This window comes from Magallana gigas, chromosome 10 (assembly GCF_963853765.1).
Source record: "Magallana gigas chromosome 10, xbMagGiga1.1, whole genome shotgun sequence".
Classification (NCBI taxonomy): Eukaryota; Metazoa; Mollusca; class Bivalvia; order Ostreida; family Ostreidae; genus Magallana; species Magallana gigas.
In genome coordinates this window covers 14,935,133-14,955,982 of record NC_088862.1, presented here as the reverse complement: position 1 = coordinate 14,955,982, position 20,850 = coordinate 14,935,133, and the positions used below count along the sequence as shown (strand labels likewise).

The following is a 20,850-nucleotide window of genomic DNA, read 5'->3' as shown; positions in this document are numbered from 1 at the left end:
AAAGAAAACTTGTGATTGTTTCTAACACCTTAACTTAAATGCCTGCCAAATTTGAAATGAAATGGTAGGTACTCAAGAAAATGATCAACTCCGGCGGCATCAAACCATCACCCCATGAAACGAAAATTCATCACTTCGATATCTATATCTAATAAATTCGTGCTCAACTTACAATAAAAATCTATCAGCAATCTGTGACGATACTTTGTGAAGTTCTACGAAGGATAATTCTTCCTTCCTAGACCCCGATTTTATTTGAATGTTGTTTTCATTTTCTCTCAGCTAGGTTTTTTTTCTTAGCCGAATTGGCTGAAAAAACATGACTAATTTTAATTCATTTCAGACTTTCCGTTCTTTTAATTCACAAATGCACGGTAAAGAATCGGTGTCTAACCACGTGCAATTAAAACAGCAGTAGGATGTACATCAGTAAATCCAATGTGGCCTTCCTACATCTTACGTCATAATAAACTCGACATTAATTTCAACCTTTCAGTACCCTGTGTGTGTTACAATGTAATACCTGCAGTAGCTTTCCACACACTTTACATGTAAAAGGATACATGGAATGTAAATATTTAAGCATTGAATCATTATATAGTCTCATAACTCTAGCGGTGTGTGCATACAAATTGAGTAACGCGCGCTAGCGCGTTATGAAAATTTGCATGCACACACCGCTGCAGTTAATCGACTATATCTATCAAAAAATAATGATTTATTGCTTACATGTATATTTACATTTTTTTTAACTTCTTGCCTTGTCTGCAAATGTGATTTATACTTCAAAATTTCTGTTTTATCCTAAGGGTAAGTTCAAATTAATAGAAGAGCCACTGTAACAGCCACAAACGTGAACTTCGATTATCGCTTGTGACGTTGCATTTTACAGTGACGTCATAATTAAACAAGTCATTAGTATCTTTTCATACACTTTACATGCAAAAAATATTTGGAATGTAAATATATGTATAAAAATTATAAAGTATTTACAATTTTGTCAATGAAATATCTATATTAATTATATAAGTAAGAAAGAGCTTTAACCAAAACTAACAAAATAACTTTTAGATATTTCGCTTCATCAATTAATGTACATATAAATGTACATGTACGTGCAAAAGAAATTATTGTATGAAATACATGTAGCGACTTCATACGAATTCAGTATTAAGTTAAATACGACCCATAATCTCCAACATTTAAATGTAAAATCATGAACTCAACGTATCTTTATCCATTGGACGGTTCAGACTTGTGTGGTCCCATCTTGGAATTGAGTGAGAATGTAGTTAGTTCTTAAAATCACAAAGGATGGGGGATACATAAAATTGATTTCCCTTGGACTGAAATGTCACTTTTATTGGTTTAAACATAGCACGTGACTGCCTCATATATCTCTATGTTTGTTTGGTGACAATTAATATTTTACAAAAGGCAATATGGCTTTTTTCGTCGATGCTTCGCCCACTATTAAACCAAGAAACCACATGCCGTAAGTTCTAAAAATATTTGAAGTAGTTGCCCTTTGACATACTTTAAAATTCCGCGAAGCAGATTATGAAATGCGTAAATTGCTCCAACCCAGGTTATACGAGCATAACTTTGGTAAATATTTAGTTCATTCCTAATAATTTAATTTTCTGTAGTGTACTGTACAAATTGAGTGCATTTTACTTTTAACAATGATAGTAGTTTGTTCAAAATTTTAATGTAACGGCTAGCGGATAAGATTTTGTTCCACATACATCTTTACTTCGTTAAAAGTTGTTTACATATCTAGGCCCCCTCCCCTATTTTCTAAAAACCTTTCACATAATCACATAAACAGCCCTCTCAGATTGTTTTTCTTTGTTACCGTACAATATTTCTTAAAATAAATTCAATAACCTTGGATTTATCGTCCTTGTTGCCTTTAAATAAATATATAAAAAAGAATTAGGGTGGGAAACGTTAAGTGGTAGAAGAAAACGTGTAAATGTCAAAAGATAATACAAAACATCAGTCCTTGCTTTGCTAATGTCTATGCTACTATTGACTTCTTTATTTTCCTGTTTTGTGTGTCCTTGTTTGACAATGTGTGTCGGCTGTACCATGCATGAATTGCTTTATGCTTTTATTTTGTGTTGCCATGCATATGATTTAAAGGTGATATCGCTTTCACGATAATTGTTTGGTTCAAATATCGCAACGAATACAAATTCTTTTGAATAACCTATATTTCTAATTTTATCCAGAATTATTTTTAAGTATGTCTCTTTAAGTTATTTTTTTTCAGATATTAGCAAAAATGGTTCTCCCGTCCCAACCCGGGTTTTGCACTCCATGTACCTGTGTTTTTCACACTCCATGCAATCAAGTCTAATTATAGAATGCGTAGGACGAAAATAATAAACCAATGTAATGACTATGCATGCTTTTTCACAATTAATTGTAATTGAGACATCGAACTTGTTGTTGTTTATAATTACAAATGAACACATTCTTCCGCTTTCGTATGTAAAATCTTTTTAAATTTGATTGGGAATTGGGAACTATTTTACATCGCCCATGTTTGATAACCTGTCACTACTTTGGTCTCTATATAAAGCATGAATCCAGAATGGGTATTTGTGTATGCTATCCGATTCTGACGAAGAAAATGTTAGCATACCACCGTTTCGATTAACAAAACCAACACTTTTAGAAAATTTTATTTTTGGCGATGGACGGGGGATACATGTAGTAAATATTGATCTTGTCCCAACAACCGATTTTCACTTCAAGTCTCTCTCAAAAGGAGCAAAGAAAATATGTGAACATGAAAATAGTGCTGGGGGAAATTCAGAGATTTCGGAGGCATTTTCCTTTGAGATCTTTGCAAGATGGAAAAAAGCCAGGCTAGACAAGGTAAGCAGAGCGTGGCCCTTTGTTTACTGTAATTAACATGTCCTCTGAAGTAACGTGCTTGAAGTCCATTCTATTTTCGAATTTTTTATAGTTCTCAAAACCCGCTGAGGGTTTAAACCAAGACAAAGGTAGAATAGTTCAAATCCGTTAAGGTTGAATAACACATCACCACTAAATGGCTGAACTCTGATTGAAACGACATTTCGTTTAATTAAAAGGATTTTATCGACGGTAACATGTATCTCCTTCTATAGCCGAGCGGATAAAGTGTTCAATTAAGAAATAAAGTACGAGTTTTCGTGAATGTTCCAGAATAACCTCCGAGGTCGAGAAATGTTGTTTTGAAATATAAAAGCCGAGGCGTTAGCAGCTACAGACCGTTTCTCCTATAGAGAGACGACCAAGGTCATTTTGACGGTTGTTCCGTGTAACTCCAATGGTTTTGATAGGAGTGTTAACATGTGTATCGATCAAAGGAGTCATATGCAGACGACAGAATTTCTTTAGATTTTATTACTCTTCACTTATTGATAAAAAATCTTTAAATCGTATTCCTAATATTTTAAGGGAAATTTAATACGATTATTACTACTACACGTTATATATTTTATGTAAAAACACAGTGAAAATGTGCTAGGGAGGTCTTATATAGGAACAGCCACATTGATCTTTTAGGGCAATACGTGTACATCGTTTTGACTTGAACAAACACGTGAAATTGACATAGATTTAAAACTTTTTAACGGTTTGAAGTTGTACTTTCATGATCAGTTCGAGACAAATAGGTATTTCTGATATGATAATTTACTGATGACGTTCGTGGTATATTTGAGAAAAATGTCTGCGGCATCTCTTTGATCTCGGCAATAACTGTCGTAGAATAAAAAGATTAAAAAAAAAAAGTGTTTGGCTTGTGATCTGTACAACCCGAGTTCGAGTCCCGCAGGGGCTTTTGTTAACCTAATTGAATTTATTTTTTAGATATTGAGTTCATTTTTTATCCACAAACTGCATATTTTTCGCTTATTTGACATATGTGCAGTTTATTTATCATTTTATCTTTCACAATGAAAAAATTTATCGTTATTTGAGTGACTTTTTCCAGGTGTGTTATTCTACCGTAAGAATTTCACGCTAAGCGATATCAGAATCTTGCAGAACTGAGAAGACAAGAGACTTGCGCTTATCAATACTAATCAATATCTATAACTACATGTAATTCGTATATTTACATTCCCCCAAAAATGTGTTATTTGCATTCCAATGCAAAGTGCCTAGTTTTCGACCAATTCAGATGTAACCGTTGCTTTGTTACTAACATTACGCGGAACAACATCCCATATTACCCTCTATGTCTCTTTGAAAAACAGTGAAAATAAACTCCTAAGCTGAGTTAAGACAGAAATTGAGTTTTTGTGGAATTTTTTTTTTGTTTATGTACACGTTGTAGCATTTACAAAAACTCGTCGATTCTGGTAATGGTAAATATTAGTTAAAGATTGATACAATTAATCTGTCACTACATATTTCTTTAAAAACATGGTATTGCTGATATAAATGTACTGAAGCGTTATATTTATAAATATTTTTAAAAAATGACGATTTTTCAAGAAATTTGGTAGATCACATTATCCCTAAACTTATATTAATATTTTTATACAAAAAATATATTGAACCTTGTGCTTTACTTAATGGGCTTGCCTCAAAGGTTCCGAGGTAAGGCAAATTTTACTTTCAATTTTTGCAATGGTCTTTCTTATTTATATGTGGTTACTATGTGGTTGAAATGAATCCTTGTGTGTTTTTACTTGTCACTTTTATTGTATAATATCAGCAATTAACTTTATTCCATAGTACAATCTACACAAACATATGGACTCGCTTTTTTGTGCTTGAATATCTACAGATTGAGAGAGAGCTACCTTTTTTTTATATAGATATTATTGACATCTTTTTTCCCTTTTTTGTTCACATTTTTCTTTTCTATTACTTACTTCTGTAAATAATCAGTTAGGGCAAATATAAGTGTTACAAATCTGTGATTAATAAATATTTGATCAAAATAAAATTGAACTTAATTTGTAATTGCAGAGACCTATACTTCCGCTCCACATAGATTTTAGTAAATGGAGCGGATCAACAGACTAGGTTTTAAAGTGTACATTTGCTGTCCTTTGTATTCAGAATAAAAAGAAGTTCTATGGAACACAGTGTGAATATAACTAGGCATGCGCGGGGGGTCGGGGCAGGGGGTCCCAACTCCCCCCTCCCCGAAAATGAAAATTTATTAAATTTATATAGTAAAATTATTGTAAATAATATTCCTTGGACCCCTCCCTTCTCTCTCTATCTCTAAAAAAAATTTCGGGATCTGCACATGCTTGGACAGCGGTGTAAGGTTAAAGCAAAAACAATACAAATATTGAAACATAGATTTCATCTCTACACACTGCATTCTTCTCTACAATTTTATTTAAAGTGGTATTATCACACGCATGAAAAGTGTTTGGATGCTTGCTGTTTTCTTTTTTTTTTCTTTTTTTTTTCGTGTTTTTAGCTCACCTGAGCTGAAAGCTCAAGTGAGCTATTCTGATCCCATTTTGTCCGTCTATCCGTCCCTCCGCCTGTCTGTCTGTCCATCTGTAAACATTTTAAACTTCTTCTCTAAAACCGCTTATCCAATTTCAACCAAATTTGGCACAAAGCATCCTTATGGGAGGGCGAATATAAATTGCAGATATAAAAGTCCGATCTGTATTCAAAGCGGAGAAAACCTTGAAACTGTAGAAAAAGGGGGGGGGTGCATTTTTAAAAATCTTCTTCTCAAGAACTACTGATTCCAATTCAACGTAGTTTAGCATAAATTATCCTTATGGGAAGGAACATATAAATTGCAAAAATTACGGGCTAATTCTGTTAAATCTGAGTTATTTCGAAAATAATAATAGAGGAAAGGCGTGTTTCAATCAGTTTAATAGCTTCGGGTTCGGCTTCGGGTTCGGCATCCGGTAAAATGGGTAGGCAAGACTTGGCCTGGGCAAAACAAAAGATTGGCAGTTATTAATCTGCCAATCTCATTAAAATTTCAGGATATTTGATGGACCAGTATATTTGTATTCGCTGTAAATATTGCTGCAAAATAATGCGTATTTGGAATTGACGATTGCCGATCTGCCCCGGCTTTTATTTTGCCACGGCCCGGGTTTGCATACCCATTTTACCAAGACTCGTATTCCATACTTCTAAAACGAGGTTCTTTGTTTAAGGCAGCCATGACATTATACGAAAAAGGGTCGATCAGACTATGATGAATTTGCTTGTTGTGCAACAGTTCGCGTATGAAGGGAAATTTTTGAAACGTAAAATATATTGGTGCCGATTTTGTGAAGTAAATTGAGGCCACATATTTCAATGCGTTGACAGTTTTCACACATGACGTTGGTGTTAGCTTGTTCTGATTTTCGTTCCGTTTTCATTATTTATGCTTTGTAACCTGGAAACTATCGTCTGTATTTCGTGATTTTTACGTATCAAATCAAGCAGAGACTTCGGTAAATCAAACAGTTAACTGTTTACCTGCGCAAATTAAGCAAAATCTGATGTATTAAAAAAGTACTGAAATACAATTCATTCTATCGGTAATTCGGCATTATCTTTTGCGTAATGGTAGATTAATGCAATAGGTTTTGTTGAGATGCTCGGCATTTTCTCGAGTTTATTCAGTTTAAATAGAGTTTGATATCGCTGACGGAAATATGTAGGTATATACATGTATATATATGATTCATTTCGAAAAAATAAATTGTGTTCTTTATTTTTTATAGTGCATGTTTCTTGTGTTTAATTGTTTACAATTTATATTTACTAACCATATTTGAGTGTTAAGCTTCGAATTATAAGCAAGATACAGAGATTTGCTCACAATTCTATGTTTGTACACAGATCTTAAAAACTAAAGATTAAAAAAGTAAAAAAAATTGTCAATATTTATTAAGCGCATTTTCAAAGTCTTCTTCCAGAAACCAACTTTAACAACTTATTGTATTGTAAACTTAACCTTTTTTTGTCATTATTACTCCTACTGTACATGTGATCCTTGACTGTGTTTGTGTACATTTGTATAAACTGATTTTGAACCTCAAATACCAGTGAACTGGTCTTAATTGAATAAAAGAATTGAAAATCTTAGGCCATTCTTTTTTTCCATTTTAAATGCTGAATAGGAAATACCAAGTTAAAAATCTTAAGCTGATTGTGATAAACTCATGCGAAAAAAATATGACTCAAACCTAGGCGAACTGTGAGCTCTGTATCTTGCTTATAATTCTACGATTGACGCTGACATTTTGGTTGAACATTAGAAATTCTATATGAATTAGAGTATGTTAAATACTAGTACAAACAAAATAAAAGAATGATATTCTGTATATACCTACTCTCTGGGGCCCCCTCTTTATACAATAAATAATGTGAAATCTACATCAATTTTGATAGTTTTTCAGACACGGGTTAATAAAAACGACATCTTTAAAACAGTTTCCATAGTTCTGACACATTTCTGTTGCGGGGATAAAGTAATTATCGCTATTCCTAAGAAAATATCACAGCGGAAAATTATCCTGGTTTGTACGCGAAGTAAATAACAGTTATTTAATTATAATGGAGAAGACAAATAAAATTTTTGAATGTTTTTAATTTGAGGAATTGAGCACAATGAGGTACAATTTTCTTCTTCACATCTATACATGTAGGATTTTTTAAATAAAAAACAATATTTATATTATATTTTTTTTAAATACAATAACTAGTAAGTACATGTAGTTGATGAAAAAAATGTCCCTATATGCTCTCATATATTTTGATCGCTTTACATAGTGTGTGTGTGTGAGGGGGGGGGGGGGGGGGTTAGAACGAAAATATAGGGAATTGGAAGTTAACAACTTAACAGCGTACCCCTACCAAATATTTAGTTCTATATCTTGCGTAGGATTTTCTTATTCTGGTAAAAAATAGTATTTCATGAGGGTACAATGTCAAAGATTACGTGTATGCAAAAATAAGTGAAAAATTCGAATACTTTATAATATTTATTTTTTGTTATTCTACCGAGGGACCATATGGAACAATATCTTTTGAACGCCCATTGTTGCTCGGGTGAGCAATGTGCCCCCCTGGGCCTTTTGTTTAATTTATTATTTTATTTTTGGTTTTTTATTTATCTTGGAGGGCGGTTATTAAAGTCTACCGTTTCCAACGGAAGACTTTATTGTAATTACTTTGTTCCTTTTTAAATTCCGTATTCCTCTATTAAGGTGGTATGGGACACTTCCATTCTGTGACGTATTGTTTATCGAAATAAACAATAAAAAAATGTAATTATATAAGTAGATTCTTTCCCAAAATGGTCTCCTAACTCCATAGCGCAGTGGGTCAGAGGGTTTACTACGAACATGTAAGTCATTAGTTCGAATCCCGCTGGGGGTTTTACAATTGTTACCTTTTCAAATATTTTTAAAAGCTTTTTTTTTGGTTAAATATTGTAAAATTTGAAAATTCTAAACCGTTGAAAGTTTTTCAATTTCATAGTACTTTAATCCCCATTAATATCGACAGATGTCCCATACCACCTTAAAATTATTTGTTTTTTCTTACAAATCTTGTGCATGCGAGAACTTGAAAACTACTAGATCGTTTTTAAAAAAAAACTTTGCGATCTAATAGATAATGATATGAACCTTATTGCTGCAATATTTTTATTGATGACGTCACTTCCGGTTTTTAAATATCATCATATCATCGTTTTAGCGATTTTCATAGGGGTATTTTGTCGGCGGTACTCCTCTTAAACTATTATAATAGCAGATATAAACCTGAAATATTCAGTGATGGTAGACAGAAGACTGAAATTGTGCATGAAGGATTAAAATCATATCTATCGCCAAAAGCGTTGAAGATCGCCTTGATCCGAAAATTGAGATTTAAAATGCGTTATCATTTTTCGAGGTTTTCTTTGATTACCTCTTTTCTCGAAAATATTTTTTAAAGACATGAACAGCAAAATTAATATAATTTTTTTAAAGCTAAATTTGTTTGACATTTCGAAAAAAGGGCTGGACCCTTAAATTAGGGATTAAGAGGGCTCTAAATTCTTTTATGCATAGCACTTAACTGAGAAATATTTTGTGATATGTTATAGAAGCAAAAATGTTTATCATACAATTATCAAATTACACATTATAGAAATTTTCTCATATGTTACATAATTAGGTGTTCTAAGGGGCCAGAGGTCAGAAACTTTGATCACTTGTATCTCAAAAAGTACAAATATTCTTAAATGCAACATATAGCAAAAGATGCTCAAAATGGTGTTCTTAACTATATTCAAACCTCAAAATTTTGTTAAATGGCCCCGATAAGGAGGAAAGGGGTCGGCCCTTAAAACGTTCTTTTCCACATAGCTCAAAAACGTAAAGAACTTCAAAACACTTGTTGTAGAAAATATGTTTAATATCAAAATAACTTTCATTGGATATCAATAATTAGGGCTGGCCCCTAATATAAGGGGGCAAGAAGGGCTCTAAAGTCTTATATAAATAGCACTTTACTGAGAAATATTTTGTGATATGTTATAGAAGCAAAAATGTTTATCATACAGATTTTAACTACATATTATACAAATATTCTTATTTGGTACGTAATTAGAGTTTTTAAGGGGACAGAAGTCAAAACTTTTCATGACTTGTATCTTAAAAAGTAGAAATACATGTATTTTTAAAAAGAATATAGAGAAAAAGATACTTAGCATGATGTTTTAAACAATATTCAAACCTCAAAATTTCGTTAAATGGCCATAATAAGGAGAAAAAGGGTCAGTCCCCAAAACTTTTTTTCCTAATATCTCAAGAACCGTAACAAACTTCTAAACACTCAATGAACAAAATGTGCTTAAAATTAAAAGCCCTTTTATTAGATATCAAGGAAAAGGGACTGTCCCACAAATTAGGGATCATTGGGGGTCTTAGGTCTTTCATGCACAGCTTTTTACATGTACTAATGAATATTTTGTAATATGTTAAAGAAGCCAAAATGTTCATCTTCCAATAATTTATCCATACATGATAAAAGTTTCCTCATATGTTACGTAATTAGGGGGGTTTTAAGTGGCTAAAATTCCAATGTTTTCATCATTTATGTATTAAAAAGGAGAAATATTTTGAAAAGCGTTTTTGAAGAGAAGATACTCAGAATGATGTTATTAATAATATTTAACAAACAAAATGTCCTTAATTGCCCCTATAAGGAGATAAAAGGTCCGCCCGCCTCTTACACAATCTTTTCCAGATATCCCAAGTACGGTATCTAAAGGAATTTTTTACCTCTTCTCCCAGAATTTGTTTAGAATTATAAAACCTTTTATTTAAAATCAAGAAAAGGGGCTCGCCACTCAAATTAGGGGCCAAGAGGGGTCTTAATTTTTTTAAACAAAGCTCTTACACCTGAAACAAAATAATCTCTGGCCCATAGAATAAACCCCCTTTCTTCTATTTCCAAATCATGTTTAGCCGTTGAATAGCAAAATCAAGGTCATACATGTATCTCAACCACTAAAATTGGACAGAAGACTTCCTCGTTGCTCGCACCGAAATCATATCAAGTAATTAATATCATTTTATTTATTTATTTATCTATTTTTTTTTTTGGGGGGGGGGGGGGGGGGTCAAATTGCGTATTCTAACACATGAAATCGAAACGTATGATAACTAAGGTAATGGGGTGGTTTCGACAATATTTTATCCGTCTAATTCGATCAACTTGTGCGAGGGAGGGTGAAATTTAGTATCTTTTATCCATAACTGATAGTGTTCTAAATTAAGGATTATTAAATACCCATCATCAGTATGTATAAAGTAAAAGTAGAAACAAAAGGTGTATGCTGCACTTTGCCACTATTGTGACGTTATTTTTTCCCCAAATAAAATTACAAATAAATTCCAGTTGATAATGGATGATCATATAATTATCACCTTTTATAATATCTATATCAAGTTCAGTTTATTCGCTCAGACCAAATAATTTGGTACAAGAGGAACATATACATAATACATACAAATAGAAATCGTCAGAGGTACAGACAAACAGGTACATTTTCATACAGGGAAAAAATATAAATAAAAAAGAACAGACTATAGAACACTACTTATGTTAGATTTTAGTATAAAGGATCATAATAGGAAAACAACCAAGAGGAGCAGACAGCATCAACAATTTTTGAAATAAATACACATAAATTTCTTAGCGATTTACAATTGCAATTAGTCATGAGTTCAGAAAACTTTAAAAAATTTGGTCTTTCCAATATTTTGTGTTTATGTATTTTTTCCTTATTTCTTCTAGTGCCGAACATTCTAAAATATAATGAAATTCATCACCAATGAGACCTTTATTACACAAAAGACATAACCTCTCATTCAAAAGAATGTTATACCATCTGCCTGTCTCTACAGGAAAACGATGGCTTGATGTACGAAATTTGATGAATTTTTTTCTTAGTTTTACAGGTAAAATATCAAGATACTTCTCAAAGCCAAAATATGGTTTTAAAATTTTATACACTTGACCTCTGGAAGAACAATTTATATCATTTGACCATATTTGCATAAATTGGTCTTTTAATCTTTGGTTTACAGTAGCAGATAACCATTCTATATTGACAAAATTATGGTTCTGCCAGACATATTGTAGCCCGCACATGTTCAAAATTCTTTGAATACAATCAATCCATGGGCTCTTACAATCGCTATTAAAATGTTGTGAAAATAAATATCTGTACACTGTATATACAATTTTGTTCTCAGGGCTTATTAGCATTTTCCCCCAATATGTAATTATTCTTGTATAAACATTAATATACAATGGGTAGCGCCCTGTTTCTCCATATATCATAAAATTCGGTGTTGTGCTTCTTAAATTAAGTACTGTTTTCAAAAATTTCAGATGTACACGTTCAATAATATCTAGATTTTCAAAGCCCCAAATTTCGCAGCTGCCGTACAATAAAACTGGTAAAACAACCTTATCAAACAAATCAAATTGACAATTTACTGGTAAATTAAAATTTCTAATTTTTCTTATAACACCATACATAGCCTTTTGAGCCTGTTCACACAAATGCTTTTTTGCTTTAATAAATGAACCAGTTCTTGACAGAACGATACCCAGGTATTTGAATCCTTTAACATTCTCAATAACTTCTCCTTTATAATAAAAAAGCTTTTTCGATGTTGGACCTTTGGAGAAAACCATTATTTTTGTTTTATTAACATTAACATTAAGTTTCCATTGAGTACAATAACTATAAAATTCGTTGAGGGCGTTTTGAAGGTTATCAAATTTTGAATATTTGATCCTTTCTCCCCAAAAGTTATCTAACAACCAAAATAATGATAATTAAATAACTCATAAAATTAATAACGTGATTAATTACATAATTTGCAATAAATAATCGTTGTGGGCCGAAACCGCCATGTACTTAATTAATTTAAATTAATCAAGTTCAGACCCCAACGATAAAGAATAAAATAAATAGTGGCAACGTGCATATTTAAATGTGATAAGACTAATTTTTGTAAAAAAAAAAACAAAAAAAAAAAACAAACATATGCTTTACAAACATTGGTCCCACAAAAACTACAAGTGCAATTTTTACATGGTAAGGATATACACATGCCCTACCTAAAGGATAAAGTAAAGAACCCTTTAATCATAGTGATAAGTCGTAGGAATAAACAGATGTTCCACCTAATGTACTTTATGTAGTAAACAATAACCATGCAAAACTATCAAATCAGAATGACCTTGAAATGGAAGGAATACCCACATTTCCAATCTACATGTAGACACACAGTCAATGGTTCTCAGGAAAGATACATATATTCCTAAATTACCTTCAATTTCACATCAACGTTATCAATTACTAACATAAGTTTTTCTTCTTATTCCAGAATAATATTTGAATAGGCATTAACAAATTGCCTGAGAACACACTTAAGAAAAATTAACTTGCCTTTTCTAGCTTCTGAATGCGTCCGATTTTCATCGACCTACATGTAACAGTCTAATGTTGTTGTCGCTCATACTAACATCAGCACATCTTCTCTTGCACATATGATTAAAAAGGAGTACATTTTTATTGACAACTTTTTGGCCAGATGTTATTTCTCCCATTCTCAAAAATCCATCAAAGGCCATCAAAAACATTGCTTTAAACATGGCTGAGTAAAATGCATTAGAAACTGAAAACAGTTACTCGGAACAAATCATATTTTTTTTTTTTTGCATATATATATGTTCGAATCAATCGATATGTTGAAGGGCATAACGGTCCTATAGGTCAATGCAATTGTTATTCGCAATAGACCCTTTTAAAGTAAGCTAAATTAATAGTGTTAATTAAGCTGTTTAGCATTGTATTTAATTGTAGTAGCCTGATTGTTTTCAATGACATTTTGTGTTTTATACAGTGTGCAATAAGGGTATGTGCATCACATTTGATAAAAAAAAATGTGTTTTTTTTTTAGACGGAGAAGGAGCTATTCAATCTGCTAAAGCCAGACCCTATTTTGGATTATGTTTTTATAATCAACAACATAAAGGTAGGGGTGTCCGTGACCCGTGCCATCAAGTTTCTCAAATGGTGTCCAAACAAATTCAGCGGACAGGTTACAGAAAAAGATGCCAAAGCCCTATTGGAAAAAAAATTGAACAGCATTTCAGGTGAGTTACGGCTACGGATGGGCGATTTTAAAATTAAGTTTCTGCAATTCTAACATGTATTTGACCGAGTTTCCCTTATGCACTACACTGCAATATGTGGCATATCTCACAAACAAACAGCAACAATAACATCGTAATATGACGTCGTTATCATTTACACTTGCATGTATTTTGCTGCAACATTCGTTTGAGTTTTAGCCAAACATTTTCTATGATGTTTAAAACGGGAGATTGGAGGCTAGCTGATACAAAATATACGATTCCTAGTTTTGTAATTCTCGACATCTTGAGCGCGGTGGATTCGGGCATTATCGTGGACTTTGAATAGAAGTTCTGGTTAGGGAAATGGGTGGCGGTTACGGGTCATAAGTTGTCCTCCAGGATTATTATGTACTTATGACGATTAACAGTGTCCTTTACAAATGTAATTATGCCCACATCATGGTATGTGAAACACCCCCAAATCAAAACTGAGATCTTCCGTTCATAAAGGGGGCAGACAGTGTCTGGGGACTTGGCCTGACTTTCATCGGATAAAAACACTTTATCCCAGTGACCGTTCACACGCCAATTCAGCTTTCCTCGACATCACGCTAATCGCTTTTTCCGTTAACTTCCCTAACACGGACTTTTTCTTCACAATGCGTCTGTGGTAACCCTCACGATAAAGACATCGTTAGACAGTTTGTTTTAAGACACCTCTTGGTGCATGTTTTCATTAAACTTTGAGGTAATTTCTTTCAGTGGTATATTTCTGTTGGTCCGAGCGAATTTAACAAGAGACCTTGTATCCAGTCCAGTTTAATGTAAATTTTCAACATTGCTTCAAATTTCATAACAAGAGATAACTCCTGTAACAGTTCCTCTGGGAATTTTCAACACATCAGCAATCTCCTGTAATTTTTGTCTCTCATATCTCATGTCAGTTGTCAAATGTTTACGATTTTTTGCCATGCTTACCGTATTCCTTGGAAGACAGTTGAAATGTGATAGTGGGTTGTCCCAAAGATAAACAAGTCCACTTAAGGGTTCTTCATTTCATGATTCAGACACAGGGATTAAACCCAGCTTATGGAACAAGATTTCACAGTCGCATGCTTAGCTGCTGCATATTCTGATAATGGTATTCTCTAATATTACTGACTGCTTCCAAAATGGTGGTCAAATAAATACATATGTTAAATTGTCTTTTAAAGGAAACAGGTCTTTTTCCAATGAAGCCTAGCCTTGGTCTGTCACAAAGGCTACTCAGTTAAAGCGATGGGAAAAATTATTTTTAAAAAACCCAACATACTATTGGCTTTAGTAAACCACCTGACTCTGTCCACATGTATAAAAATAACCATACAGGTCAAATGACTTAAAGCTATAAAATATCAGAAGCCACTAGAATAGATAATAATAAAATAATGATTACTTGATATGTGCATAAAAGACAGGGAGTTATAGGGAAAGTAGTCTGTTTCTAAATATATACATGTAAAATACTGTACAGCATAGATTAAGTGTAGAATGGAGTTGATGTTAGTGATGAAATATTAAAAATGCATGAATACTTATTACATGCATCATGACTTATTATCATGAAATACACCCTATTACATAAATGGTTGAAATAATTTACAGCACAGTGGTGCACTTCTTCTTTGTGATTGGTAGAAATAACATGATGTGAAATTTACATTTATTTCATCGCTGTTCGGCGCAAAGGAAATACTTTTCTGAAGTTCTTTTATTTACGTACGACTTAACGGTTTTCGTAAACTTTAAATCTTAAAAAAATTAATAAAACAAAAAGATAATACGAATCCAGAGAATAAAGCAATATGAGCTGCAATTTTCATGTTGAAATTTTTTTGAAGAAAATGTTATTTTCTACTAAAATGACAAAAAATATCATGGTTTTAAAATTTCTGTTAGCTCTGTTTTTGTGGGAAAAGCCATTAAGAAGCCTTAATTGGAGCAAAATTGAATTATTGTCGTCCTGTTCAAAAATTGATCTGCTATATATTCCTTATACGTGAAATATTTCCTTTGACAAAAAATAATGATTTTTTCAAGTCTTATTCATCATAAAAGTTTAAGTTACAGGTAGACTTAGTATACTAGCAGGTTTTTGCAGCAAAATAAAATTCTAAAAAATACAGCTCATATTGCTTTAATTTTTCAGTACAACTAGTTAAAAAAAATATTATATCATCATTTGAAAGAATTAGTACTTTTCTTCTTGTTTTGTTTATGAAAACATTTGATAGGGTATGGCTAATATGTTTGCAAATTTGATACGGTAAAACTTATATCAGTATAACAGATGTTGAATGTATTAATAATTATGTTTTACGGTGCGACCGTTGGGGCGAACGCAGCATGTGATTAAAGAATTAATTATGATAAATCAATAAAAATAAAAGTAGCAACGTAACGTAAATATATAAATATACTTGAATGCAAAAATAAAATAACTATTTTTTTCCAGTAAATTTTCATAAGTCATAATCTATAAATTTATCTCAGATACAATGTTGTTGAATAACAAAGAATTTAACATAATTTTTATTGCAGTTTATTTCCCCTTTTCTTGCAGCAGACAATTTTCCTAAACTTACCATCCCCCCCCCTCTCCGTTTTAATTTTTTTTAAATTTACGTAAAATAAAAAATTGCTAATTATGTAAGAAAAATGGACCCCCCTCACGGAACAGCTAAACGCATAATATGCACTCCCCATTCCTCTTCCGGATTAGAATTTTTCTGATTGTGAGAGTTTCTTTTAATTTTTGCTTGTGAAGATTTTTTGAATGATGCTGCCACGCTCCCTTTAAAATCAAAGTACTGAAGTACTGAAAGCCGGGCTTTTTTGGAGTGTCTTTATGCATATTGTGTATTAAAGACTGAAAATCTCTCTCTATCTCTCTCTCTCTCTCTCTCTCTCTCTCTCACTCTCTCTCTCTCGCTTTTAATGTCGACATAGCATCAGTGAGCGACCAAATTTTTGAGCGGCTATAAACAAAAAATGTCTGCCTAGTAGAAGTTAAAAAGTTCAATAATTGCTGCCTTGAATTTTGCAACAAGCATTATATATTCAATCCCCGTTTCTTCATCGTGCAGCAAAGTAGTTCATGGAAATTCATGCGCATTGTATGTGTCCAAAATGCATAGTAATGTTTTAAAAACACGTTATTAATAAGAAAACTAAAAAAGATAGACAATTCATTCGAAATTTCAAAAAAAAGAAACAAAATGCCAACACTTTTGACAAAACGTGGCTCTTTGTGTAACTATTTGGTATAGCAGAAGCTTTACCTTGACGCTGTTTGGTTTTTTGTTTATTTGTGCTATTTATAGTAACATTGGTGAAATGCCTGCCTATAGCCATAGCTTCAGCAGAGCCCGGCTAAAAACGATTTTTGCCGTTGAATTATAATGGCACACGTCTGTATTGTGCTTGTCCAAGGATGGGGGGGGGGGGCAACCCATTTATCGAAGGAATAATGTAAATGCAAAGGGATTTTATCACAGGTCGTCCAAATATTTGGTTATATAAATAAGGGAAAAGGTAAGTATTTTTTTCTTTTGACCCTTTGGTTTACCCCGTATAAACGACACAGATTTTGCAAGGTGTGGATTGGACTACATGTTTATTAAATGAGATCTTTGCTTGGGATTTGTGAAGTTAAAATATAATATCTTATGCTCACGCTTTACCTTATATCAATTTTTTCAATGAATTTAAAGTGCTTGCACTTGCAACAAACCGATGAATACCATGTTGTTGTGATGTAATCAGGAAGCGTATTTAAACATACGTTAATTTATGTAAAAGTCAGCAATATGTGTAAAGTACTTTATAAATTAAACACAATCTGACTAACATACAAGTTAAAGAATAGAATATTTCATTTCAAAATGACTCGCATTTTACATCATTTTTGTGTGCATGTTTTGCATGTTGGCTTAAATCACCCGTAATTACATGTATACACACTTATAATAATTCAGACTATCTTCGTATAATTAGGATACAATCTGGTCAGTGGAATTTAAGGTCAAATAAGTCACTCACCCGTGCTGTCTGGTTTCTTTTTCTTCTTGGTTTTAATTATATAAGTTTGAGTTTACAGTAACATCTGAACGATTAAAGTCTGTGCCAAGAACTTCATCGTTTTTTTAGAGACACTTAAATAAACAAGATTTTTTTTAATATATATTTTCAGCTTCATGTCAAAAGAATACAGGATTGAATATTCGGCTCTGGGAGAAGCAAATCCTTCACGTCTGGGTCCGAAATGAGGAGACCGCTGGAATTGTATTCCGTGTTGCTAAGCAACTCCTAAACGACCATACATACAATACATTGGTGGTCATCTCCAAGGCCGAGGGAGCGAACTTCATCTTTTCAAATAATTTCAATCACCTGCAAGATTGGTATGTTCACACAATTTCCTAGGCACGTAGCACCTGATGTCCCCGGATGGCATAGTTTGCCTCTCCAACTATGAGATCAACTGCAAGTGAAAACCCAAATGACAAGAACAATAATCTTTTGAATCTTGTTTTGGACATCTTTTGGACATATCTCTTTTCTGAGCACCTTTTTACAAAATTTATCTATATTTAAATACTGTGTTGGTTATTCAATAAATTTTAACTTCTTTTTTTTTATCATTAACAATAAGGCACCGCTTTATTTTGTCCAATAGACTTTACTTTTCTCGCATTATCACCGGTGTGAGATCGGTTTGTCCGGTGTGAGACAGCAGTGTGAGATTTTTCTGTCTTACACTGTGTATTACTACGCCTTTTTAAAACGTAAACAAACGTTGTCTGCTGTAGGGTAATGCAAAATGGTGCATTGAGATTATTTTTTAAGTAATCGTGTTGCTTAATTAATTACAATTTATCATATTTTTAATTAAAAAACTGTCGTATGCTCTCATTTTGACTTGCACTATTTGAAGCACGCGGAGGGATAAACCGAAAGTAATCTTTTGAACGTCATAACAGAAAGTTGTCAAACATCATTTTTTAAGGTAATATAATGCGAGAAAAATAATCATTCATTATATACTCGTGTGGGATAGTGAAATTCCACCTCGGGGCCAAGATTCACGGTCTAGGACTCGGCAAAGCCTCGTCCTAGACCGTGAATCTTGTCCCCTCGGTGGAATTTCACTATCCCACACTCGTCATAATGAATGATTATATTAGTCTTGAACATGTTTCTTCTTTTTTGCCAATTTGGCTCATACTTTGCACAGTGGTTCTTTTGATGAAGACTAGTCAAGGAACATAAACCAATTTATTTATGTCAAAGGTTAGGGTTATACAGTACAGAAACAGTATATCCCGTATCCAAAAGGATAAAACAAGACCAACGCAGTTTGACAATTAATTACAAGGAAAGAATCGTTATGAATTAAAACGACACCCTCGAATAAACAAAAATCCTAGATTCTAGATATATACTCAGGGGATCGAGTCCCCCCCCCCCCCACAATTAGCCAGTTTGCAATCCTATAAAAGTACATCTATTTTATATTGGTTAGATATATGTTTTGTAAGCATTGTGATATCTCAATTTGCATTTTCATGTGCAAGGTTTTTTATCAAAATGATGTGATATTGTTTCAAAAAATTTAGAATATTCACAAGGTTGGATATGACCGCGGTTGCGTGGAGAGAGAGAGAGAGAGAGAGAGAGAGAGAGAGAGAGAGAGAGAGAGAGAGAGAGAGAGAGAGATTCTGAGGTACATTCGTTGGATTTCCGATGCTAATTTTCCCAAAAAGAGTTAATGATAAAATGGAAAAAAATTAAGAGACAGAATTTGATGTAATTTTTTTGGCTTGCTACGTTGTATATAAAGCAGTGTAGAATTATATCAGGAAAGTTTATATCAACTTTTATAAGAACGTAAATATACAAGAGGCCCATGGGCCACATCGCTCACCTGAGGAACAATAAGTTTGATAAAATCCGCTTAATGGAGTCATAATACAAACTATCTGGACAATGTACAATTACATATAGATCCTGTATAAATAAAATACATTTTTCCCCCTGGATATTCTTATGTTTATAATCATTAGTCCCTTTTCTAACTGGATGATTTTATAGTCATATCACATGTTGAGTATTGCAGTTTTTAAAAAGATCCTTAACGATTGTTTATACATGTATATGGGATATAAAGCTACATCAAACTCTGAACCTTCTTGTGAGGCCAAAGAAATGCTCTGGGACCAAAGGCTTTTACAATTATAAAAAAAATCATCTGGCTGATTAGTTTCTGAGAAGAATAATTTTAAGATTTACTCTAAATATCCCTATGTAAAACTTTAACATCCCCCCATGTGGCCCCATCATACCCCCAGGGATCATAAGTTTCACAATTTTGAATCTACACTACCTGAGGATACTACCACACAAGTTTCAGCTTTCCTGGCTGATTAGTTTTTGAGAAGACGATTTTTAAAGATTTACTCTATATATTCCATTTATAAAACTTTGACCCCAAATTGTGGCCTCACCCTACCCCCATGGATCATGATTTTCACAAATTTGAATTTACACGATCTGAGAATGCTTCCACACAAGTTTCAGCTTTCCTGGCTAATTAGTTTTTGAGAAGAGGATTTTTAAAGATTTGCTCTATATATTCCTATGTAAAACTTCGAACCCCCCATAGTGGGCCCACCCTACCCCCGGGAGTCATGATTTTTTTCAACTTTAAAATTACACTACCTGAGGATGCTTCCACACAAGTTTCAGCTTTCCTGACTGATTAGTGTCTGAGAAGAAGATTCCTAAAGATTTACTCTGTATACTTCTATGTAAAACTTCGAACCCCCCCCCCCCCATTGTGGCCCCAGCCTACCCCTGGGGGTCATGATTTTCACAACTTTGGATCTTCACTACCTGAAGATGCTTCCACACAAGTTTCAGCTTTCCTGGCTTAATGGTTCTTGAGAAGATGATTTCTGAAATTTTCTATAAAAAAATTCATTAATCTCGAATTATATCCCTTTGAAAAAGGATGTAATTTTTACAACTTTGAATCCCTTTGCCTAAAGATGATTTGTGCTAAGTTTGGTTGAAATTGGCCAAGTAGTTCTTGAGAAGATGTTGAAAACGTGAAAAGTTTACGGATGGACAGACAGACAAACGGACGACAGACAAAATGTGATCAGA

The 20,850-nt window shown here is 33.1% G+C and overlaps 1 protein-coding gene across 1 annotated transcript; it reads left to right on the top strand.

Moving 5' to 3' along the window:
- The first annotated feature begins 2,601 nt into the window (after nucleotides 1–2,601).
- Nucleotides 2,602–18,314, top strand: LOC136272366 (AAC-rich mRNA clone AAC4 protein-like). Its single transcript, XM_066073843.1, has 3 exons — nucleotides 2,602–2,889; nucleotides 13,467–13,662; nucleotides 17,876–18,314. Exons 1-3 carry the CDS (start codon nucleotides 2,617–2,619, stop codon nucleotides 18,106–18,108), a joined length of 702 nt encoding a protein of 233 aa, XP_065929915.1. The 5' UTR covers nucleotides 2,602–2,616; the 3' UTR covers nucleotides 18,109–18,314.
- The last annotated feature ends 2,536 nt before the right edge of the window (nucleotides 18,315–20,850 follow it).